The sequence below is a fragment of the Mchenga conophoros genome, linkage group LG1, assembly GCF_057382185.1.
Source record: "Mchenga conophoros isolate Kocher_MC1m ecotype Shallow Benthic linkage group LG1, M_conophoros_male_GT1.1, whole genome shotgun sequence".
In the NCBI taxonomy this organism is placed as follows: domain Eukaryota; kingdom Metazoa; phylum Chordata; class Actinopteri; order Cichliformes; family Cichlidae; genus Mchenga; species Mchenga conophoros.
Genome location: NC_140526.1, coordinates 4,270,635 through 4,297,023, shown reverse-complemented (window position 1 = coordinate 4,297,023; position 26,389 = coordinate 4,270,635). Strand labels below are relative to the sequence as shown.

The window sequence follows — 26,389 nt, the reverse complement described above, 5'->3', positions numbered from 1 at the left end:
AGAAAAAACGATTTTCAGAGTATTTTTGCGGAGCACCAGCTCCTGTGTGCTCCTGCATTGCTTGCCGTTATAAATAGAAACAAACCTTTCACAACCTCCTGCTAGATGAAAGATCTTGCATGTTAGCTGTCACATGCTGCCAGTTCTTGTTTCGAATCCCCAGCAAACAAGTGAACTGAAGGAGAGGGTCTTCATTAGCATAAATCACTCTGTAAACAAGGCCAAAAGCAGGGCGAGAACATTTCAGCAAATCCTTTCAACTACAAACACCGATGACGAAATAAGCTCGTTGGTGCGTCTGTGGTAGAAGAAACATGATGACCCTGTTTAAACTTCAAGTAATTCAGCCTGATGCCGTGCGTAGCCTCAGACTCGACTCTTTAATGGTGGAAGTGAAGAGCTATGTGCAACCAATTAAATACAACACCAGTGTGTGCCTAAGATTTTATCACTGTCTCAACTGTGCCTCCGTGCAGACTTTGAGTTTTGTGATGAAATTAGCAGTCAGTTCGCGCTGTTGACCTCTGTAATGGTTAGATGTTAACAAAATAAGTCACATCTAATTGTTTATCAAGGGTTAAAATGATGTCAGCAGCAGACTCCTCCTGGCACATGCTTGCTGTGTTACCATATTCCACAAGCAAAGGTGCAGCACATCAGAAAGGATAATGAATGTTGCGCTTCAGTGTGTTTTTTATTCACTATGCTGGAGTGATAATTAGGAGCAGGAATTTCCAGCAAAAATAGTATACACTTTTAATTCATTGTTGCTATTCTTCAAAAGTCACATCCATCCATCTTCTCTGGCTTACTCGAAGTTGAATTATAGTAGTAAGAAATAATCAGGATATTTCCGATGTCTATTTGACCAGCAGGTCCTCGTGTATGATCCAGAGTGGATTCCAGGTGGGGTGAGATTAATAATCATGGCAACAAGTAGTAGGTGTACACCAGGATCTCCTCCAAGTTGGGTGCATTCGGAAACTCTCCAGGAGAAATGCACAACCTGATCAGATGGCCAGACCACCTCAGCTGACTCTGTTTGATGGGAATGAGCAGTAGCTCTTCTCATCGCAATGACTGGAAAATCAAACCTTTTCCGTCTGCCTCACCTCTCTGCTCACATTAGCTCACATGCATTACTGCTACACTCTTCCTGTCGCTAGTCGACAACATCCCAGAGACTCTAAAACTTTTTCTCTTCGGTCAGCAGCTCTTACCCAACTTAGTGGGAGCAGCCACAGTTTTCCAGTAGCCTCAGAGGTGAAAACTACCATTCTGACTGTTGCACACTTGGCCACAGACTTTCCTGTCGTATGCTAAAGATCATGTTTTGATGAAGCAAAGTGGAATCACGCCCATGAATACTACAAAATAAATACTTTGGTTTTAGTCTTATATAGAGAGCTTAATTCTAACAGCTGACAGTGCTATAGAATAAAATTATAATGATCAGCAAAATAGATTACAGATGTTGCATTCTGGGTAGAATATCTGTCTTGCACACTGATGACATACATATGTGCATGCATTTGACCTTTGGACATCACATAAAACAAAACCATAGCAGCTGCTGTTACACATGTTCTCTGCTTTAGAAAAACACAACACAAATATTCAGGTACAGCCATATGAAAACACACAAATCTATGTGCTCTGAACATATGTGACGGCAGACGAACATAAAGCCTCATCACACACGTGTCCTCTAAGCTTTCTTGCTGTGATTTGTGGAAGTTAATTTTACCCTTCAGCTTCATTTAATTAGAAGCAGCGAGTGAAAAGGGCAGGATTTGAGTCTGGCTGGCTCGAGCCAGCATGTAATGTGGCTCACCGCTGGACCCGAGCAGGATGCCTGGCTGGATCCCTGTTAGGCGTAATCCCTGGATTACTCACATGCACACAGACACGCACACACGCTTACACAATTATTAGCTATTCCTCTCACTCTTAGTGTTAATCTAATCCACAAATAATGCTGCAACCACTCACATATGAAGAAACCTGTATTTTTACTGCTCAAACAAATAGCTTTGTCTTGTGGGTCAAAAACAATCAAATTAAGGTTTTAATCAGGTTCATTAAGAATCAAAACATTTTCTGATATTACTTTTTTAATGCCTGGCTGCAGGTATCCAATCTTTGGCCAGGTCCAAACCAAAGCATCACTGAACACTGATTTTTTTATTTGTACTGTTATCACACAGCAAGAAAGTTCCTGGTTCAGTAGCAGTTGGATATATTTTCTTTCATGCGTCACTTTTGTAATATTCCAATGAGTTTCCAATCCTTTAAAATACAAACAAATGATCAATGTTGCAGAATTGCATAGATTCAAACATTAAGCATTCACTGTAATCTTTCAAAATCTCTGAAACTCAAGAGAACCTGTCTGGGAGGGTATACTGTAGGTTCCTTGAGTAATCCCGGTTCTCAGAGTAGTACCAGTGAGATGTCATGCTATGGGATATGCCTGTTTATTCCATTTAGCTCATCATCAGTCCTGATTGGCTGGTGAGTGCGATGACCAGAACAGGCAGAACCCCCACTCTTAGGTAGTTACTATGTTACTATGAAGACATTATTCAAGATAAGCACCTCTTCTCACTTTGCCCAGCAAGATTTAGTCAGTTTGATTAGTCAGACATCTCACTCGTGCTGGTCTGAGAACCGGGGTTATGCAAGTAACCTAACATTTTCATTCCTAGCATTGTTTCAGTGTCTTACTAAGAGATATGGAAATGAGACAAAAGAGACAAACAGGTCACAGCTTCTGCAAACTTAATCTTCAGATGAAGTAAAAGGAGGTGTGGAGCATGTTGTCAAGATATTAGGCATGCATGAACCAACCATCTTAGGTGCAGAGACTGGCCTGGGCTTCAGTGACACCACAGCCTGCATAAGTGCCTGAATATCACTGACATGTAGTATGCCAGAGGCGATTTAAAACACATTTCAAAACTGATTATTTGAAGCTTTAGCCATATGAGAGTCTGTCATTGTCATGGTGTATAAGACAAATAATACGGTGAAGCATAAAAGGTTCAGCTTTTCAGATTGCAATCACAATAAAAGGGTTTAAATTATTGCCCACAGATCTGGGTTTGCATTGCGTTATTCACATCAGCTGTAGATGCCAAGAAGTTCACAGCTTCTTTAGAGAGCCTATAAACATGATTTCAGTCATGTTTGAAAGCTGAACAACAACAACAAATCTTTAATTCTCACCTGATTTGCAGTCACAAAAAGTCCACCATATTTAACGTTTCATATCACATCTTCTTGCATTTTTTATTTTTTTATTTTTTTGGGCTCCCCTTCACACATATACTGTCAGAAAAAACACGTTTCCTCAAACTATCTCTTATTATTTCTTATTGTCTTCAGATGATAACCTTTGACATACTGACATGCAGTAAAATTAAGAGTTATACACGACAATTCGAGCAGTCACGAGGGGTCACTGAAAGGTTCAAGAACAGTTTTGTATTCCACAAGCTGTGAACTGTCTGAATACATATGGGATTCAGGAAGCACTCTCCACAAGCATCATCAATACACCAAATGAGAAAATATCTAATGTTGTTTGTTCCTCCAGTAATGTTCCACACGTCGATTTTCCTCCTGTGTACATTTGTGTTGAAGCGTAGCAGCACTGACTGCTTGATGAGCTGTGTATACCTTTTTATAGTTGTGCTTCGTTAGGCTTGTGCTTTCCCACTCTGGACATATTATGGACTTATAGAACTTTCAGTTGAGTAAACGTGCTTTACATCCAAACCTGGATACATAATTCATGTTCTATGAATAAACATACTTCAATCAAGTGTAAACAACACGTTTCCTGGTATTCTGGAGACTTTTAGACTTGGCAAAGACGACCTTTTGTAACTGTGATGCACATGTAGACTTTCTATTTGGTGTAACAGTGGATCTGTCATAAGGCTGAGGGGAGTGAGCAAGAACTGTTCCATAACTTGGTGATCAAGGCTTAAAACTGAGTGCATGATTAAATGCTGGCTCTAAAGTAACACGTTCTGCATCTGTTTTATGAAAACTAAATGCAAGCCAAACCGGAAATGCAGGAATTGCTTCTTTGTGAAGTATCAGCCAAATAGATGACAGAGAGAGAACAAGGCAAAGCAGCTGAAGCTGGCAACCCAGAGATGCAGATGATTGTCGCATTTTCAATCACGTTAGAGTACCTGAGCTCTGTAACATCTGATGTGTGATTCTGCTGGTTCAGAAGTGGGAGCAGCAAGACAGTGGATGTCAGGAAATGAAGATAGAAAGGAGAAGAGAATAGAAAGGAAAAGGGGGATTTGGGAAAGGCTGGGGAAATGAGACAGAGTTGGATAAAGGTGAAGGGAATTAGGGGGAAATGGGAAAGGAAGTGCAGGGTAGCAAGGAGAGGAAAGAGGAAATGATAAAAGAGCACGATAATGAAAATGGGAGCAAGGACAGAAAAGAAGAAAAGTGAAGGGGGAAGAAATAACACATGCAGATAAGATAAGAGTTAATAAAAGATAGAATGGCTGTAGGATAGTTTTCTGCTCTTGGGGCTTTGAGATATGACCCCAACGCATACACACACACACAAAAAGATTACAGTCCAAGATTGAAGAAAGAACATGCAGATAATCGAGGCACTGGGATTAATAATGAGATCTGGGAAGTGAGGGGGTTGAGTGGAGGAGTGGGATTACGGCTCCCGGCCCAGCGTTAACAAACGCAATTCCCAGCAGACAACGAATGAGCAAAACAAAGCTGCCTTAAGAGGATTGGAGAGCTTCGCAATTGTGTCTAAAACTATGCCTCGGATTGTCTTGTGCTCAGAGAATTAGCGTGACATCACCAAAATGAAAATGCAGGCGTGAATGTTTTCCTGGTACCTCCAGTCTTACACGCCAACAAAACTTTTGAGTATGAATGACTTTTTAAAGCCTAAGGGGGAAAAAACCAATAAGCAACAAATAAATAAAAAGGTATAAAATCACAGGTAGCTTCTTCCTTCTCTTATTTACTTTTCTTACAAGTGTTTCTTACCAGTGAAGTGTTGCAGAATCCTTATTGGTCCGTGGAGTAAACTGTTCTTCCACAGAACATGACACCATAGGATGTTAGTGCGACCTGCTGTTATAAGCAGTAACCTCAGGGGCTGAAAAACCAAACAAATGTGCCAAAAACTGCATTTCCTCTGATGGCATTTTGAAGCTGGCTCTATAAGTAGAGAAGTCTCCTTAGACTGCCGTGTAAAAGTGGCCAACGTTACAGCAGAAATGAAAATGTTTTCTGCTCGGCACTAAAAATAAACAAATGTTTGGCTTCTGAAGTCTACGCTGCCTTGATTGACAGGTGTCTCTGATTGGCCTTGTATCCACTAAACTGAGTCACAAGACGTGACTTCTGCACTGGGCTTGTGGTTTTATGAACCACCTGCATTGTATAATTGTAGCACTTCGAATTGTCCACGCTAGCATTTCCTGATAACGTAGAACTTCACCCCGTCATCACCTGATTCCAAATTCCATATACCCTGGAAGTTGGATCATTTATCAGTGAGTGATGGCAAACCAGAGTTGACCACATTCCAGTTGTAAAAGTCAGAAAAATTCTTGTTCAGACTCAAACCCGTACAGACGTGTTTGAAGGTAGCATTTTCAAATAAGAATGTCAAACTGTGTTTTTCAGTAAGTGTACAGAATGTTCTCTTGATAAATCATACAAAGCTACTCTAGTGATAAATATGTAGGTAGAAAGCACATAATCGGACCCCATTAAAATGGCAAAATTGGGCATTCTTTGGTGAAGATGTGCACTTTTAGAGTGGAGAAAGCCATTGCATTGCTTTAATGTGGCATTTAATGTTCGATAGCTAGAACTGTAAGGGAGATACATTCAGGCTTCATACTTGGACTATAATAAAATGCATATGTATTTGCACTTATAAACAGTGCTGCAGCACAGTCACAGATAGAGCATGATTTTTGTTCAGTGTATTTAACAAGTCACAAAAAAGCTACATTTGTAGTACATCTTACAACTTCTGTTGTAAGTTTATGCGTGCTGCTGGTACGCGATTGCCCCGACTTTCCAAGTGGGGGAGTTTAGCTGAAAGATTTTGACTGTGAACTCAGAATTTCTGACTTCCGGCTCAAAATACAGCACAGCATTGACATTGTAATTTGGTTTGGTTTGATCAAAATGCATATAGAACCCATGGTCATACCCATCTTTTCTATAGCATGTGGCTTTAAAGTGGAAGTTGAAGTGTTTTTGTGAAGAGTAGATGTGTGCTAGTGCTGTCACCTTTAGGTGGATCAGAGCTTGTCACCTGATTTGAAATCAAGCTTTACACAGATGTGTTTGAACAGCTGGCATTTCCAATTAAGAATGGCAAATTGTGTTTTCAGTAGGTTTTCAGTCTGTTTTCAAAATCTTTCTCGAGATGAATCATTCAAAGCTATTATAGTAATAAATACAGTGGAAAGAGCATAATCGGTCTCCCTTAACATTACAAAATTGGGCACTAGCTTCAGTGAAGACATGTTCTGTCAGAGTGCCCTTCGAGTTGAAAAAGCTATTACATCACCTTAAAAAGGCATTTTATGTTTCATAGCTATGATGGTTCTGATTCTGCGCCGCTTATAGTGAATTCAAGCATCCTTTTCTCAAACTGTGAAGAAAACCAGGGCCCGGATGAATAAAACTCTGCATACAACTGACACTATTTACCCACAAAGGCTCAAATGTGCGTGCACCTTTTTGCATTTGCATTTCACACAAACATACACGTGTGCAGGAAAAGGTGTATGAATAGCATTTGTGCATCTGGCTCTTGGTGATTCATGGAGATTTCTTGTACTTTAAGGTTGGCCAATGTTCAAGTCAGCACTACCCGTCTTGCGGCAGAGTGTAACATCTTGTCGTATATTACATTAGCATTCGTCTAAAGTGTTTGTTTGCCTGCTTGTGTTCCTGCATCTGAAGGCAGTGAAGTGACACATGCCTCCTGTATTTGTACAGGTGTCATTTATTGTATGTGGGCTGCTTGATTTCTGAGTCTGCATTTGTTTGTTTGCGTGCACATGCATTCACGTGTCCTCTTTCAATTCTGGAGAAGAGCAGAGGCAGAAAAATGAGCAAGAGAACGAAGGAACATTTGGATGAGAAATGAGCTGTCTGCGGAACACTAAGGAGATGTGTGAATGCAAACACATAATGGTGGAAATACACATCCTGTGTGGGCTTGTAGGATCCACCAGGCTCAGACTCAGAATATCTTGAGAGGCAGCTGAAGTGTGAATAACATAAACCAATGAAAAACTCACTTATTAGGAGGAAGAGAATTCCCCTGGAGAAAGGCATTGTTGTTCTGTTTGTGTGTGTGCGCGCGTCTGTGTGCGCAAATTTGGAAGGCAAGCTGGGTGTACAATTTTTATATTTCTTAATTGCTGGTAACATGTGGATTGAAAGAAGGGAATTTTTATTTTGCTGAAAAATCCATGACTTTCCCGTGAGATTTATTTCCAGCTACTAAACATGAAAAGATGAAAGCTTTTTAAAAAAAAATCAGATAAATAAGAGAAATTGATTCAGGAATGTGTCGAGTTTAGATGGTAAAATACACACTCTGAAAAGGCGAGGGAAACAGATGGCTGCGATAATATAGTCCCATTGTTGTTTGGGTGTATGTTTTTTTTTACATTTCACTGGTGATTACAGAGAGTAATCACCACTCAACAGAGTTGGACATGTTTTTATGTCAGAGGAAAAATTCCTGATTATTTCGTACTCATTTTATGTATTTATAGGATTGTTCATGTAGACAAAGAAGATGCATATAAGTGGCATTTGTAATTTACAGGCTAAAGTGCTCCCAGAGAGAGAAGGTGAGAGGTGACATTTTGACAGGAAGCAGTGGTACAAATGAGTACTTGAATATGTGGAAACACAGAGAGAGGAGTTTGGTAGTGATGTTGTGATTCTCCCTGTGGTTTTGCCACTAATGAGAACATCTGCATCAGTGAAACATACGAAATGAGAGAGCGAGATAGCCGAAGGGGAGCTTAGTCTGAGAGGGGAAAACAACTAGACTTGGAGACACGGAGAGCAGACGTGGTGCAGAAATACTTGAAAGAGCTAAATATGGCAAAAGGTTCAAAAAGGGGTTGAGAAAGATCAGGGTAGTGTTTTAACTGAATTTTCACAAAGCGGTGAAAAAATCGGAGCCATCTCTTTATTGCATTCACTAACTCGTGTCATTTCGCCTCTTGATTTCCTCTTTGTCCCAAGGTGCCAGTGCCCAGCTCAGTTCGAGGGGCCTGAATGCCAGCAGAACAAGCACAGTTTCCATGGCAACGGCTATGCCTGGTTTCCTCCCATGATGCCCTGTTTCGAGAGCCATGTGTCGCTGGAGTTCATCACGGACGTGGCTGATGGCCTGGTGTTGTACAGCGGCCCCTTAGCGCAGCTGCAAGCCTGGGACCACGAGGACTTCATGGCTATAGGTAGGAAATGTGTTTATTTCATGTTCTGTGTTTTCATTACTGGGGTCCAGTAAAGGAAAAATATTGATGCCTGAGATGACTATATTAGTGATCTCATTCGCTGACATCATACATAGCTAAGAGTAGAAAAAACTGTTGGGAACTCACTAAGAGCAGCTGAAACCTGGAGGGATTATTCGTACAAGTGCTGGCCTCATTATTTGACCATATTTAACATGAATATCACAAACAATACAGAAAAAATAATATGTCCTGCCACATTCTGAGATGAGGAAGACATTACTTTTGCCTTTTATCATTACTTTATCATTTCTGGAGCAGCAGATAAATCCTGCAGATTGAGCTTCAGAACAAAGAGCGACTGTTTTATTCTTCCGCATTCTCCCCATCTTATGAACTGTGGTATTAAAAGTGCATAAATCATATATACTTCTCACCTTTTAGCATTATTTCAGACTCCCAAGGTTGCATTTCAGCAATTCTTGAAATAATGATGGCACTTTCAGCTTTGCAGTAATAAAAACTGTTTTGCTTAAGGGGGGCTTAAAAGTTAAGGTAATAGACATTTTTAGATGTGGTAAATAATGGAGGGATTTAGTGTGGGAGGATTAAGAAGAGGAGGTATCGTTTTTGTGTAGCTTTACTCTAAACAAACAAAACAGAATCCAGACTATGACTGTGAAACCCAAATGGAGGTGCTTTTTCCCCAGGTGGTACGTCTGTGGTTGCCAGCGGTACGTGAGAAATGTGAACTAATTAAAAAGAAATAGAAATAGAAACACCTAAGTGCATTTATTTTTTTATTTTTCCTTATGTAAATCATTGATATACTATCCTAAGAACAAAATACCTCTTGGGTAAACAGAGTGGTGCGGGAAAAAACTAGAGACAAGCATCAGCATGTTCTCGTCTAGATGCTGTGTTGAGTTGAATATTTCAACTTGTGTGGTTGAATTTTACTGTTCATCAAGGCAAGTTGGATATGCACTCATCATTAGGTATGGCAGGAATGCTCAGTGCAAGTAAACAAGCATCTCCAATTTCTGGTTTAATTCCCTGTGTATTAACTTGCAGTGCACTCAGGATTAGACAGTGACAGTCATGCATACACAATCCTGCTGTTCACTGCAGTGATGTATAGCGTGAATATTGGTAAGAAACTTTTGAAAATAAGTGTAAATTGAGCTTTATCAAGGTTTCATCTGTAGCTCTTAAGGGAAAATTGTGTCCCTTTGTTTTGTTGCAGTGGCAATATTCTTAAACTTTGAAGACAATAAATCTTCTTGAATAGAGGGCAGTAGGCAGGGATTATAGACAGATGGAAACAAAGAACAAATATCTTGTACATGTTGGTATATTTAGTGTTTTAATCTGAGAGACTAACACCTCCTTGTCTCTCTTGCTACTCCTTTCGCCTCGTATTGCTCCTCTCTCTTGGGAGAGATGCTGCTGTTCCATCACTGCCAAAGTAATATGTGTGGGAGGTGAAGTCCGCCTGGAGAGCCGGATGAGTTGTGTGTCTGTGTATATGTGTGTGTGTCGAGTGTGTATTTGATGAGCAGGTTTGCAGTGTAAATCCTGAATTATTTCTTTAGCCTTTGTTGGTGTCAGAGGATCTGTGTGTGTTTGAAAGCCAGCCAGTTTGTGGGTCCTAAAGACTTAGGATTAGGTTAGTTGAGTTGTTAGTGGACTTGGTGCACAGTGTGTAATTAGAGTCAGGCTGTACATATTTAGAGCTCTAATTAACTTGGGTCAAGGTTGACCTACTGCATGTAACAAATCCATGGGCAAGATTAGACTGTGCTGAAGCTTAATATTCCTGCATCACAGTATGTACCAAACTGCGTTATGGTAAAGAGCGTTCTTTACGGGGGGTTATTTACAGTATTTGTATATGCACTGATGATCAAGATGGCGCCGCGGATGGCAGCCTCGGTACTGCGCTCTCTCGCACTTTTCTTGCTTCTGTTTATTTTCTGCGCTTTTGGTCACTCAGACCACATCACTTTCTCCAGAGATCAACTGCTAAACATCAGCCAGTCGTCTCACTATAGTTCTTATCCATTTTTCACAAACCTGGAAAAGTTTTCATTTTAGTTGGAGTTGGAGCTCACAGCTCTCTGTGGCTCCTGGAGAAGACGTAGACGGGGGAGTCGCGCTGGTGAAACTACGTCGGCGAGGATTCGGCACGGCACTCCCCTCCATTCACCTCGCGAATCTCCGCTCTCTTCCAAACAAAGTCGACTAATTACTGCTAACAAGGACTTTGCACGCTCTGCTGCCCTCTGCTTCACTGAAACCTGGCTCAGTGAGCGAGTCCCAGACGCTGTCTTAAATCTGCCGGGCTTCCAACTCCACCGGGCGGACCGCGAAACTGAGCTCTCAGGGAAAACAAAGGGTGGTGGAGTCTGCTTCTACATTAATGAAGGTTGGTGTACTGATGTCACAGTGTTACAGAAACACTGCAGCCCACACTTGGAAAGTTTTTTCATCAATTGTAAACCGTTTTATTCACCGCGGGAGTTTTCTTCCTTCATGCTGGTCGGTGTTTACATCCCTCCTCAGGCCAACCCGAATAACGCACTGTGCGAGCTGGCTGACCAGATTACCACCCTGGAAAGGAATTCCCGGCTCTCAGCCAACGACCCAGCGTCAGTGTGGAGGGGCCTGCAGTAAATCACCAGCTACAGACGCCCCCCACCCACTGTTGAAGCAAACAAAGACCTGGCCAACGAGTTAAACACTTTCTACTGCAGGTTTGAGACGGACAGACTCCCACGCCTCACCCTCCCCTCCCCAGAGACATTGCTTCAGACATTGACCCCCAACACACCTCCCATCTCTCCCCCCTTCACCCTCCTATTTCAGAAACAGAAGCCCAGGAAAGCCCCTGACCAGACGGTGTCTCACCCTCCTGCCTCAAAACCTGTGCTGAACAGCTGGCTCCCATCTTTACTCACATCTTCAACAGATCCCTGGAGCTGTGTGAAGTTCCCTCCTGCTTCAAACACTCCACCATCATGCCTATTCCCAAGAAACCCACCATCACAGGACTGAATGACTACAGACCTGTCGCCTTGACGTCTGTGGTTATGAAATCCTTCGAACGACTGGTGTTAGCCTATCTGAAGGACATTACAGGCCACCAGCTGGACCCTCTGCAGTTTGCCTACCTCGCCAAACAGGTCGGTGGATGATTCAGTTAACATCAGGCTGCATTACATCCTGCAACACCTCGACAGCCCGGAAACTTATGCCAGGGTCCTGTTTGTGGACTTTAGTTCGGCTTTTAACACCATCGTGCCTGAACTTCTCTCCTCCAAACTCTCCCAGCTCAGCGTGTCACCAGCTACCTGTCAGTGGATCACCAGCTTCCTGACAGACAGAAAGCAACAAGTGAGGCTGGGGGAGATCACCTCTGAAACCCGGTCCCTCAGTATTGGTGCCCCTCAAGGATGTGTCCTCTCACCACTACTGTTCTCCCTCTACACTAACGACTGCACCTCCAAGAACTCGGCTGTCAAACTCCTAAAGTTTGCAGATGACCCCACTGTCATTGGCCTCATTCAGGATGGTGATGAGTCTGGTGCAGTCAGCACAATCTGGAGCTGAACACTCTTAAGACTGTAGAGATGACAGTGGACTTCAGGAGACATCCCTCAACTCTGCTCCCCCTCATCATATCAGACAGCCATGTGTCGACTGTAAGGTTCTTCAAGTTCCTGGGTACCACCATCTCCCAGGACCTGAAGTGGGAGACCAACATCAACTCCATCCTCAAAAAGACCCAGCAGAGGATTTACTTCCTGAGACAACTGGGGAAGTACAGTCTTCCACAGGAGCTGCTGGTCCAGTTCTACACTGCGGTCATTGAGTCTGTCCTGTGCTCCTCCATCACAGTCTGGTATGGAGCAGCCACTAAACAGGACAGGAGCAGACTGCAGCGGACTGTACGGGCAGCAGAAAGGATCATCGGCGCCCCCCTGCCCTCCATCCAGGATCTGTACCTCTCAAGAACCAGGAAACGGGCAGGGAAAATCATCACAGACCCCTCACACCCTGCGCACAGACTTTTTGATCTGCTGCCCTCTGGCAGACGGTACAGAAGCCTGCAGACCAGGACCACCCGACATAGGAACAGTTTCTTTCCCCTCGCCATCTCCCTCCTAAACAGTTGACCTGTCACACTGCTCCCACTGCCAGACTGCAGCTGCACCTTATGTACATTTTGTAGTATTCATTCCACTTCTTTTCTGTATTTTATGTATATAAGTTTAGATTGGTTATTTATAGTTGGTTTACACAGCTTTGTGTATGTATGTGTAATGTATATATAGACACGTGTGTGTGTGTGATTTCCATTGCTGTGCTTGAGAGCCTCCATCTGCCGGAACCAAATTCCCTGTATGTGTCTGCACATATACTTGGCCAATAAACACGATTCTGATTCTGATTCTGATTCTGATGCGAGCTAGATATGTGATCATTTTGCCTGTAATCTCCACGCTGGATTTTGAATTGATACTAATAATAATGTCAGTGTTACCATTAAAAGGATAAATCCAAGTTCAATAGAACGCGGGTCTCACCTTCATGAGTTTGGGCATCATTTCTTTTGGTTTTTGTTTGAAAGAAGTTGCTGATACTGTTGTTTTTTTTGGGTGGGGGGTTAGTTAGTGAAAGTTGTACTCAGACGCTGACGGACATTTAAATCATGTATAACTGGCGAGTGTAGAGTAGCAGAGGTCTTGTGTCTGGCAGATTTCTGAGGGTGTTTTCACACATGTAGTACATTTACTCTGGTCCGATTCAGTTGAGGAGTAGCTTAACTCGTAGCTTTTTGCCGCGCTTTGGTTTATTTTCCAAGTGGAGAATATTGCATCATAAACCATGTGAGAATGTTGCGTCTGCTCACTGGCCCCATGTGTCTGGGGCAGAAGCAACAAAAGTAAATACAGGAAGAACGTGCTGTGTTCTGCACTATTGGAGAACACAGAGAATTTATGTTAGTCGCTAGCTTGTACAGACCTTTGCACATCTATAGGACCTTACCGCATTGAGAATACAAAGCATATATGGCTAAGGGACATTTATTTTAGCGCACACCTGTAATGTACACCAGGTTGTTTTTCTGTGGACCAGAGTTGGATCACATTCACACCATAAACGCACCGCGCTGGAGTTCATCCAAAGGGTGTGGTTGTTTTTGTCCGCACCCGACTGCAGTTATTGTGTTCACACCTGTACAAATGAACCACTTCAAGTGGAAAAACAAACCAGAGTTCGATTTAAACGCACTAAACTCTGCGGGTGTGAAAAAACACCCTGAGGTATTCGAGAGCTAGACAGCCAGGAGGTAGTGGAACCGAGGAATATTTTGTCAAAGCTAGTTGTTGGACTGGCCTTGGTCATTTTCAAATTTTTAACATACCACCCAACCACAGTTCACGTAGTATGTACCTGTACCTGTCGCTTCATATTATGTAGAGAGCTTGCAGCAAATTCTCCTTGGCAGCTTCATTATTTGCTCTGAGAACAGACTTCTCCATCTGCAAACTTTCCATTTAGATTCATGCACCATGTAAGGGAAATGTAACATTGTAGAAGTCAAGATAATATTTTGAGGGCTACAAAACAGGTTTGCAACCACGATACAGGATCCTTCAACCACCACTAAGTTAAACCGCTGTTGATGCACATATCCAAACAGATTTGTACTGTCATTCATCAAATTTCCCAAACCGAGTGAAAGTCATTAAAGCTTTTCAAGTCTGGGCTGTATTTCTGAAGGAGGTGGCCTTGTTCGTCTACTCGTAGCTTGCATATTTCAGTTGTGGTTGCTCTACGCAGCTGAACCAAGTAATGGGTGATGTTTTTCTAGTTTAAAGCAAAGGTTCTCAAAACCTTTGACAGTTTTCTACCAAACTTTGTCTTCCACAATGTCTGACACTTTACTGCAGATCTGACATTCACTCTTTTACACAACTGCTAGAAACCTCCTGTTAAGGTAAGGAGAGCGATTACTGACACTATACATTGATTGATAGCAACTGATGATTGGCATTCAGTGGGCTGTTTACATTCCAAATGTGATGCCCAGTGATGGCTAATATAAGCCACTGTATTTCTATTTCTATACGCATCCTTTCCAACCTTTTGTTTTCTCCCACTCTGACCCCAATTTTTTTATCAATCACTTACAATACAATAACATCCAGGTTTAATTTTAATGAAATCCTCAAATGAAGAGCAACAACAAGCTGTTCTGTGTTTTCCATGTAAAAATCCCATTCAGCTCCATGTTCTTGCAGCACTGGCTCTGTGGCTCACCAGTGGAACCCCCTTATCACTTTGAAAACCTGTTTGAAACAGTCCTTGATGTTTATATCAGCACATTTATTCTAAAAAGGGGCCTTCAATTAACATTTAACATTTTGTCTTTCAGACAAGTTTGGGAGTTTACAGCCATTTTCAGATAGTAGTGGATGATTTTCCAGATAAACACAATTTATCCTTTTAGCTTTTGCAAAATAAACATTCATAAAACGACCACTTCCTGAACTATTATCGGTAATACTTAATAATCCACCCACACCGAAAACACAATGAACACATTTACCAGCTGCAGTCGGGGGAAAAACCTCAATAAAATCTGATGTAATGATCATTGAATTGGCATTGCAGGATTTTTAATAAAAAGGATCACCATATATAGTAATAGCCAGCCTTTCATACACAAACTGTGTACAGATGTTTTTTCTTCAGCATCACCTACATATCAGACAGAAATGAAGGAAGTGAGAATAATGTCCAAAAATACATGTCTATATACCATGAAATTATTATTTCGATGACTTCACTGTCCTTGTGTAAATTAACTGCACTCAAAATAGGAAATCTAACGTCCAAAAGTAAAGGAAGTGCATAATAAAGCTTGCATTGAAATATAATAAACAATGAGCAGCCATGAGCACATTAACATAAAGCGCAAAGCTGATGAGAAGAAAGGGACAAAAAAAGCACCATTTTAAGGTGACACAAACTCGCTGACTGCACTATGAACCTGATTTCTCAAAACAAAACAAAATTGTTTTGTTCAAATATAATTGAAAGAACAGCTTCGAGCATCCGCTTCTCCCGCGGATGCTCAAAGCGCTAAACTGGATTGATGCTTAATTACGAGAGGAATCAGACAAAATGGGATGATTCACTCCCAAATCGGATGCGCTGTGGACTGAATGCTGAAGGTCTCATTCTGACATGAATCCATTATGAGTTCAAGAGCTGCTCAGAAAATTACATCGTAAGGTTGGAGGGATTCACGCCAACTAATGCAGGACTGAAAATGTAGTTTGAAAAGAGAATTACAATAATAAGAAAAGAATTGGAAGAAAGAGGGGAAATGTGCATTTGAAGGATCAAAGCGAGGACAATATGAAATGTCAGGTGGATTCAAAGGAGAGTGCTGCATAGCCTCGTTTTTCTACTCATGACTTTGTATTGCGCTAATATAAAGCCAGGATTTTCATTTTGAATGTATTGCTTTTGTATGTGTGAAACAGGCTTGTTATTAAGCCTTGTTAGGGCTGCTGTCCATCGCGGTTGATCAAATTTGCCAGTGCTTCACAGAGACACACACGCAAGCTTCCACTTCAGCTTTTTATTGAGATGCTGGTTTGCTGTTCCAAAGCCACCCACTCATCCGCCCTTTATCCCGCCGGAGGGCAGCTGTAGCAAGCCAGCCCTGCTGTGTAGGCCAGAGAAGGTGTAAGGCACTCACACACATAAATGCACACTGGGAACATCGCCGTGTACTACATCCAATCTTTGGCCACTCAGGGAGAAGAGATTACATGGTTATAACACAGAGTTGGTGGAGTTAGTGTGTGTACGTGTGCAGGGCTGAATAATACCCATACCTAAGCTGACCTCTTCTGTTCTAGCTAAGACCAGAACATTGGATGTTCCATTAAATCCATTTACCTTTGCTCGCATGTGAGCTTTAAATGTACATAAAGGCATTTTAAGCTTAGGACGACCATGTTGAATAGCAGCTCAGGGTCAGTTTGTTCTACGCTAAGCTCCGGTTGCACGTTTTCATGCGTGGAGCTCATCCAGATTTCCAGCACAAAAGAGCAGCAGTCACAGAACAATATTTAGTTTTGCTTAACAATGCTTTACAGATACCGTATTCAGGAATAACCTTTTCAAATAATTAGTCAAGAGGTGCTTCTCGTGCCACGAACAAACACCAGCTGTGCGGCGCTGCTTTTGCGTGAAAACAATTTCTGGTTATTTTAGGACCTGCTTCGGGGATGCTAGTTAATCAGTTATTTAGATTGCAGTGCATGTTAGAGCGTGCTGTAAAAACAACATAACGAGATGCAAACATAAAGCCGGTCCCTACGGTAAACTTTATTTGCACACTGTTGAGTTGAACTGCTGAGCTGAATTTAATTTCTAAGCATTAAAACTATACCATTAGCAAATAACAGCACAGGGCAGACACAGAAGACTTGCATCAGTATATCAAACACATAAATGGTTGTCACTTTGTATTTATCTATCCATATACTTCTGGTTCATGGGGTGCTGGAGCCTATCCCAGATGCCAGCGAGAGGCAGGTGCACCTTGTCACATAGAGACAGGCAACCCTCACATTCACACCTGTCTCCAGCTAACTGAACCCCATGTATGTTTTTTGGACTGTGGAGGAAGCTCGGGTACCCGGAGAGAGCCCACACATATGCAGGGTTGTAATGCGAACTCTACAATAAATGCCTCAGGCTGGATTCAAACCCAGGACCTTCTCACTGTGATGCGATAACATGCCGCTTTCTCCATGAAAGCCTGACTGGGAAGCTGAAAAAACAAAACACAAATCTATGTCCCAGCTGTGAAAGAAAAAAAAAGATTTGGGTGAGCAAAAATTGATATGAATCGTTTTCTGTGTGTGTATTTATAGGCTGGCTTCCTATTATTTCCATTTGACATTACAGATTTGACAAGTGTGGCACTGTCCTCGCTGCCCCTCCACCTGTCTGACTGACATTTACTTTGACATTGTCTGTACCGCTTGTCACCGCTTCACAGCGTGACCCCACGGTTATCCAATCTCTAATATACTTATTTACCTCAATACACCTCTGTTACACACGGCTACAATGGTTGCGTCAAAGGCAGATTATGTGCCCTATTTTAATCAAGCACAACAAGTGCAAAGCAGTAGGTTCTCGGCACGACTGTGTGAGCATCTCTAAGCACACCTGCTATTTTGGTTCCCGTATGTGCAGCAGCTCAAAGCTCGTAGTGCTGAAAGAGTTGTGCCAATCACAGTGATGCATGGCAGCAACAGCTCAACAAATAAAGAAACAGCCTTTCCAGGAAATCATATTTTGAAATGTGCTTATTTGCTTTCTTGCATAAGGACTGGAAGCTACTCTCCAGAGAGAGACTGAACTATTTCTCGATGGGTTCACCGAGTGAGTTTTGGAGTCGCCGCTAGATTGACAGGCAAGTGAGAGGAACCAGGAAATCACTGCACCTGCCAAGATATTGTCCCACGCAAAACCCCAAGAAAACTACAATTACAGTCTCGACATTACAGGTGACACGAGTGGTATCAATCATCTGGCTCAAAACACAAAAAGAGTATTTTCCGAAATGTCAAACCATCCGTTTAACGACCCACGTTGCGTTTCTATATGTTGCTTGAAAGTCCATAAAATTTAATGTAATGTGCCTTCGAGTCTGGCAGCTTGACAGTTTTATTAGCGCTGCACATATAGCGGCTCTCTTAGCATCAGGATCCGGCGTGATCAGCAGTGCCGCAGTTTGACCTCGGCTGTTATTAGGAGATTGTTTGTTGCGGTAATGATTTGTGCCCAGTGAGATCAACAGTAAATGACAAACATGACTGCAAGCGTCAGACCTGCTCTGAGGTGCTCAGACAAACACACAAGACTGCTCTCCCACTCACAGACACACAAAGTGTTCCAGCCAGGGGGCTGCGCTTGTCCAATCGATAGACAAATTAACAACACAAATTAAATGTGTGCAATTACAATGCCCTTGCGGAATGAGCAAAGTTGGCCGGCAGGGAGTCAGATAAGGCTTGCCGAGAGTTTGTGTTTATTTCAACTTTTCTCTTGAACCAAGAGGAGCATATTGTCTCGACTTAATATAGATGTGTATTTGTTGATATTGTGCTGCTATCCCAAAGGAGGTCTGCGTGATGAATTAAAGCCATAAATACAAAAGAAAATGGATTGAGCGAACAGCAGCACACATAAATACACAGATTCGCTTTGGCATTACCTTCAATTTCCACAGCTATGTAGCAGCACCCCCCAGCCTAGCTCTACTGTGGCTTTCAAATGGGAACTGCTGCTGGATGTGGAGATCCAATATGCGTCGGCTGTGGGGCTAGCTAGCTAGCTGACAGATCGTTTATACAAGACGTTCTGTGCTATATTCTCGCTGTTTCGCCTGCTGATTTGTACACAGACTGACTTCTGTGGGAACTTGTGTACATGCGACTGCGTTTGTGTGTTTGTGTGTGTGCGCGCCTTTTAGGAGGGGGGTTATGTGTGTAGCGGTGTGATTTGTAATGCTGTTTATGCAGTCCATATGCTCTCGCTGTGACTCCTGTGTATCCTCGGGCCGTCAGACGAGGAGGACATTTTCCATATTTAAGAGCCCCCCCCTCCACCTCTGTGGGAGTTCAAACCCGACTTGCACACAAAGCATACACTTTCTCGCCCTCTTAGTCTTTCTTTCTCTCACTCTCTTTGCCTCTTGTCGCTCTCAGAGTAGGAGGTAATGAATTACGTATGAGTAGCAGAAACGAAGCACGGTTATGTGGATGAGCCCTTTAAGAGCAAAGTCTTGTCTTAACCCCTGGTACACCCAGAGCATTTAAAAAGAGCGCTGGTCCCTGTGAAGATGTTCACATCTGGCCTGCCAGCCCGCTGCACTTCCTGCTAACCTCTCAATCCTTTTCTTCTTTTCCTAACCGGCTCTGTTTGTTTGTCTCTGTGTTACTCTTTCACTCAGTGGGCTTCTGTTTGCCAGAGCACCAAAGGAGAAGTTCAACAGTAGTTCTTATGCTACAGTTATGTTGGGAACAATAAAGATTTTTATTACTATGTTATTTTATCAGTGACAGATAAAATAGTAATAACTGCATATCCAGTGACTCTTTACTTAATAAGCAGAAGACAGCTGAGGGATGGAGTGTCTTCTTCACCTTGGTAGGTATATTCCTGGAGACGAAAGTAATCACACAGTGTGGTGTCTCACATCATTCAAGTGACCCGTGGTCTAATTTTTTCAGTGTAGCAGCCGGGACATTTGTGACCTCATAGATGATATCATACTCTTCCGTCAGCTCGCAACAATATGACCAGTTCCTACAATGTAGTTTATAAATAAACCAATAAAAATGCTTTAACCTCCTAAGACCCAAACTCATTCACGGCATGCATTTTTAATTTCTCTTTGATATTTGGGCATATTGGGACCTGATGCATGTAAAAACTACGGAGCCCCGCAGGGGACATGGGAGAAAAAAAAATTAAGACGGACTTTTGCGAGATCTCGCAAAACTAACTCGGGATCTCGCAAAACTTTTGCGAGATCTCGCAAAACTAACTCGGGATCTCGCAAAACTTTTGCGAGATCTCGCAAAACTTTTAGCTGCATTCTTCGGACGCCGGCTCGAAGCCGACCGGGAGGTCGAGGCACGATGTGCCGGGAAAGCGGTATTCCTCCCGGTTGTAGTAGGTCGAGACCTACTACAGCCGACCTACAGAGGCGAGATCTCGCAAAAGTTTTGCGAGATCCCGAGTTTGTTTTGCGAGATCTCGCAAAACTTTTGCGAGATCCCGAGATAGTTTTGCGAGATCTCGCAAAAGTCCGTCTTAATTTTTTTTTCTCCCATGTCCCCTGCGGGGCTTCGTAAAAAACAAAGAATTGCCAGATTTTTTTTTTTACCTAATTTTTGTTTCTAAGAAAAATGAGAGCCACATATGAGGATATTTGTTTAAAATTTTGATAGAACAATAACAGTATAACGTCCTCGTAAGTGGATATCAGGCCCTTGTAGAGCAAAATTGAGTATTTGGTCTAAATAACCCAAAGTGTGGTGTCCACAAGGTTAAATGAGCTTCAGTTCAAAAAGCCAAGATTCGAGAATGTTGTCAGAGATCAAAGATCGCAGAGGTTAACCATGGAGTGAAGCATCCACCTGTGCTGAAGCTTGTACGCCTGTGACAGCAGGTGCTGCACTAGATTTCCTAATTGCTTTTCCTGTTCAGGCTCCAGCTTTTCTCACATCCAGTCGGCAAGAGGAACGGCAGACTGTATATAAAAGACAGTTGTAGCCTCCAGGTCTCAAAATTGAAGTCAGTGGAAAAGTGCACTAAAATTTCGATTCTCTTTATTGGCATCCATGGGGTGACTCCTCTGGTTGCAAAAAAGAAATGTAATTGTTTGAAAGTCTGTGAGAAAACAAAACTATTACTCACTTCTGACATTTTGAGTATATGGGATCATGTCCTAGTATGTCCTTTTTAGCAGCAAAAAGAATGCAAGGTGAAGGTGCTTTTATTGTGAAAGCGATCCAGGAAGTGAGGACAGTGGCCCAGGTTTGTAGCAGATTTTGGGAAACATCAGTGGTGAATAATCCTGACGTTCTGTGGTCGAAATAAACAAAAGGTATTCACACACGCTTTAATTGATGTTAGTTGCTCATTAACAAAAACAACAGAGAATAATTCAATCAAATAAAAATCTTGACTTCTGTGATGATTTTAAAAGATTAAAGCATTTTTTGTCTGTTTTCTCTGCTCATTACTTTCTTCTCGCTGTTGTTTTGTTTGCATTTTCTGCCCATCTGTTGTCACCTTCTCTCATCTGCTACTTTCTCCCAGCTTTGTCTCTGCTGTCACTTCCCCCCTCCCACCATTACATTTTCCTCATGTCCTCTCCTTGCATTTTTCCTCCTCCTTTCCCCTCCCGCTTCTCTCCCATCCATGCTTCTTATTCCTTCTTTCCTTGTATTGCGTCTTCCCTGCGTTACTTTCTTGACACCTCTGAAGTTTGTTTTATTCTCCTGGGGAATGTCACGTCAGTAGAGTTGCCAACTCCCTGAAAAATAAATAAGGGACACCTCGTGGCCAGGGCCGGGCAACCCAGTTGTCTTCACCCTTCCCAGTGTGGTAGCTCTTTTTTTTGTGTGTGAAATTATTTTTTAACCATTTGACTTGAATTTGATTTAAGCAGATGCATATTCTTTGTGATATGACCATATGGGAAACAAATGATCATTTAGCCGTTTATTTTTAGCTCAAAATGACAACATTAACACAGTAAAACAGGTCTCTTTCTTAAACAGAAGCCTGTCATGCTTAACTTTTGAGAATATAAGTAAATCTTTCTTTAAAAGAACTCTGTCCTGCTTAACTTAAAATTATATAAATTAATAGAAAACAATAGAACAAAATCATTCTTGTAACTGTGCACATTTAGTGCATTTAGTACAACTGGCTTCAGTTGAGGTATTATTTCAGCTTTTCTAAAGCTAATCAGGTTTGTAAACCCACTTGTTCCCATGATTACGCATCATAACTCATCATCATTATTCATCTATGTATTACTTTTATGTATTAGTGATCTATTTGTTGTAATCATCTATCCTTGCAGTTGTTTATTACACAAAATAAGTTATATTATCACACTTCTGGCCACATAGCGCTGATATTCACTGCACATGCCCATATTAACCTTAACCAGAGGGTTTAAACAACAAACCAGTGTTTACATACCATATCTGCTTCTGCTGTGGCCTGGTGGACAAGAAATTGGTTAAGGGTTCCCCGAGCTTTCACGCCCCTCATGTTCTTCATGTGCCCACCACTAGAAGCATGCCTATGGAAAAAGTGCGCCGGCACACAGTGCAGTGCGCTTTATAGGTGTTATCGTGCATGTTCCCAGCCAGGTGTTTCCCTTTTCCCATTCCTCCCAGTACTTTTGCAGCCTATTTTTCTTTCTCTGAGCGAACAAATATTGCTGCTCTAATGCTGGGCTTACACTGTGCGATTTTTGGCCCATTTTGAGCCGATTTTTGAGTCGTGCGACCGATTTGGTGATCGGCCCGATTTTGGCCTTCATCGTGCATCGTGTAGTATACGTGGGGTAACGAGAAGCGATTAACACCTCGAGCAGCTCCCGATCATCAATCGCTCGTGAGCCGCTCACACTGCTCACGCGCAAACACGTAAACGTCGGTGAAAAAGACGGCGCAGCACGGCAGTGCAGCGTGTGATCTGGACACAAGCGATGGAGGCACAACTTGTAGAACTTTGGAAAGCTCATCCGAGCCTTTTCGATGTGGCATCACAAAATTATCACGACCACAACAACCGTGAAAATAGTTGGATTTACACTGCTGCTCATTCACAGCTGCCTGATCAATGTTTTTCATTAGCAATTTAGCAAAGTTGATGGTGGTGGTGTGTCTGTGTGAGTGAAAGACAGAGAGAGAGACAGAGCGACAGATTTTCTGTTATAACCTTCATTTTATGGAGGCACAGTGTGAGCACTCAGGTCGCATCAGAGCATCGGGCGGTATAGTGTGAGACCTGCATCGTGACCTACCAACTTCTAACCCCTGCGAGTCAATCGTGCAGTTTGAGCAGGAGCTGAATAACATGACTGAAAAAATCGCACAGTGTCTGCCCAGCTTTAGGTGTACTGTCGTCCGAGACTTGCACCGCAGTGTCGGCGTTTGTTTCCCTGTTGGCCATGCTTCTTGTTGTGGTCATCTGTTGTCTTCCGGTATTTTCTCCGTAAGCGACCTTTCATCGACCAATGAGATGAGCGGTAATCTGAATTGTCATACTCGAATTGTCATAAGTGTGCTGTCAGCTCATTGGTCACAAAGCAGGAGAGGGGCTGGGAATTATGCTTTCCAACAAAGCGTTAATTCCATTAACATTTATAGACTACTTTTGATTCTCACTGTATTACGGGACAAAGTGCGTCCCTTATTAGCTCAATACGGGACGTGTGCTTTTGTTTCTAAATACGGGACAATTCCGTATTTTAAGGGACGGTTGGCAACCCTACATGTCAGTCCTGACAGGTAGGCTTCTTGGCAGCGGCGGACAATCAGCTGGTCAATCTGCAGTTGAGCTTGTTTTGGGTGCCTGTTTATGTGTGCACTTTTCTGCACCTGCCTCCACCTGTGTGTGTGTGTGTTTGTTTGTTTTTTAATACATTCACAAACTGTTTTTCTGTTAGGTTTATGCAGGTGCCCTTTTCTGGCTGTCACTGTATTACCAGCTTGGACTTATCTGGATGCTGCAGTGTTGGAGGGTTTGGGGTGAGCATTGGCATAAAGATAGATTCAAGATAAGAAGAAATTCCCCTGAGGGTGGGGATGGGGCAGTCTGAAGAATTGCAATTGAAAGACTTAGATATGCGAGATAAAGAAGAAAAAAAGTTGAAGGGTCCCAAGCAGGACAGTAAATGAGAAGGGAATGAATGAGGCAGCTTAAATGTCGGGGAATGAGCTGAGCCTAAAGAGAACAATGTACAAGTTAAACAAAGGAGGAAAGCTCTGACTTGAACTGATATATTGAATTTACTCTGTTCTTTTTGGTGAATTGTCTGGCCTTGGCCAAAGTATTAAAATTAATTGGATCATTCCTGAAGTGTTGCATCTACTCATCCTGCATCTCAATGTCCAGGAAATTGAATGGGAGTTGAGAGGAAAAGAGAGGCCAGCAACAAACTTGCTCTAGCTGACTGCGGTTTGAAAAATGAAAGTGCCAGGGCTTTGTTTTTCTTTTTTCCTATATGAGAGGTAGCGTAATGAAGAATGGGGCTCTCATCACAAAGCCACATCTCAGGCTTGGCAAAGCAATTATAAAAGACCAGCTTATCATGTGCTCACTAGGACCGAATTTCAACAAGTCCTCCAAATAAATAATGATATTGGTCGTTCAGAATGGCCTGTGCAAGCGTTCCACTTTAAACATGTGGAAAGGCCAGTGTGGCTATGGCTGACCTACAGGAAGCTGAAAAGGAGAGTTTGACTCTCTCTTGGTATGTATGTGTTTCTTTAGGTTTCACTTTCAGCAGCTGGTTTTACCCACTGTTACCTAACGGAGACAGGTACTATAGACTGAAATGTTAATACAGCTAAACTACAAAAATAAATAGGTTACTTTATTTGCATCTATTATGTGGAAGACAAATGTTGCATACAGTATTTTATTTTGAATGCCAGCTTTCCAATCTTTTTCATTAAGCAGTCTATACAATAAGCCAAATGCATCTTCATTAATTCCTTTTTAAAAACTGTTATTTAAGCAGCTCTGTCTGGTAATGATGGTGTTCAGCAGGGATGCAACTGTAGATCAGGACTTCTTTTTATGAGCTGTACAATTCTTTAGATGTTGACCGCAAACTGGAGTCATTCTCCGTTGGTGAGGGACATGCTGTGCAGAACCCATATAAAGTGAGATATCAGGTCACCTCTTGCACTCTTTAGGTTTAGGAAAAGATTGTAGAAAGAAAAAGACACTTTTAGAAGGGAGCTGACAACACACTGAAAAACAAACCTATTGAATCTCCTCAGTAAAATTGGTAAAACCGTTTGCATTTGATTTTTTTTTAGTATATTTTGGACCATGTTTTCAGTAAAGAGTACCCAGACCTAACAGCTAACATACATGCTAATGTCAAATGTAATGTCTAACATTTCTCAATAAATTACACAACTAATAACGTTAGCTCTTAATCTCTTTGCAGTGATAACTGAGGAAACATCCTTCTGAATTATTTTGACTATTTTTTCTTCATTACACCGTAACAATGTGGCAAGTTGGTGCAGGTGAAAAGCAAATGTTAAAAGTTGCTATACCAGGAATTTAACCAAGAACTAATAGTTCAATTCCCAATGCTGTTGGCTTTTGTGCCCATGTGAGATACACTGTAACCAATTAGCTATCTGGTTACTCCCAGAGTTTATTTTTAACACTACAGTTAATGAGTCTCACTATATTAATGCAAGGATGGTCATCAACACACCGCCACTCTACATTCATGGTGTCAGACACGTAGCTACTCGACAAAGCCATCGTCTATCATTGTTCATCATCATTGCTAACAACTCTACTTATTTAAGGGGAAACTTAGGTTTGTTACAAAAAATCAGACACAGGCTCCAGATGTAGATATAAAATGTATTGTAACATTTGTAAAATGTATTTACACTTATTAAATATTATATATGTCATTTTCTGACAAACATTACTTGTGTTAAAAAGAAGAAGAAGAATCTGCATGGGTTGCATTGAACTCTCTGGCATCTTTTCAGTGATAATGTTTTTGCACACAAACATTAAAATAATCACATCTGAATACATGTCATAAGTGAGGCTGATAAAAAAATAACAAAATAAAAACAGTGCTGCACAAAAGCACGGTAAAAAGTGAAAGCTGTCAGTAGAAAGCAATGGTGACTTATTTGAAAGTGGCACAATGTAAAATGTCAGTTACCGTGAAGAAGTTAATGAAAGAGTGAAGCAAGTCAGGAGGTAAAAGACACAGACAGGAGATGAAAGAGTGCTGATAGGCAGACTGACATCGCAAGAAATGCAGCAAGAGGGATGACGAAAGCAGAGCTGAAGTCAGACACACACGGCGGATTGAAGAGCGCTAAGAAGGGAATTTGATTTTTGTCAGCCTCTTTTGACTTCAAACTTCAACTGACTGCAGCGTGAAGACAAATGTCAGAGTGCAGAAGTTGTGAAATCGATGCCAGAGTTTTTTCTGTCTTAATTATAATTCTAACATATACTGAAAGTAC

General features: G+C 41.9%; 1 protein-coding gene across 2 annotated transcripts in view; it reads left to right on the top strand.

The window, feature by feature from the left end:
- The window catches only part of LOC146582763 (neural-cadherin-like), a 342,729-nt gene that overhangs the window by 225,782 nt on the left and 90,558 nt on the right, over positions 1 to 26,389 (top strand). For both annotated transcript variants that reach the window (XM_085287908.1, XM_085287866.1), the window contains one exon: positions 8,296 to 8,510. In XM_085287908.1, the coding sequence (XP_085144034.1) occupies positions 8,296 to 8,510 (215 nt within the window). The remainder of the gene's footprint in view (positions 1 to 8,295; positions 8,511 to 26,389) is intronic.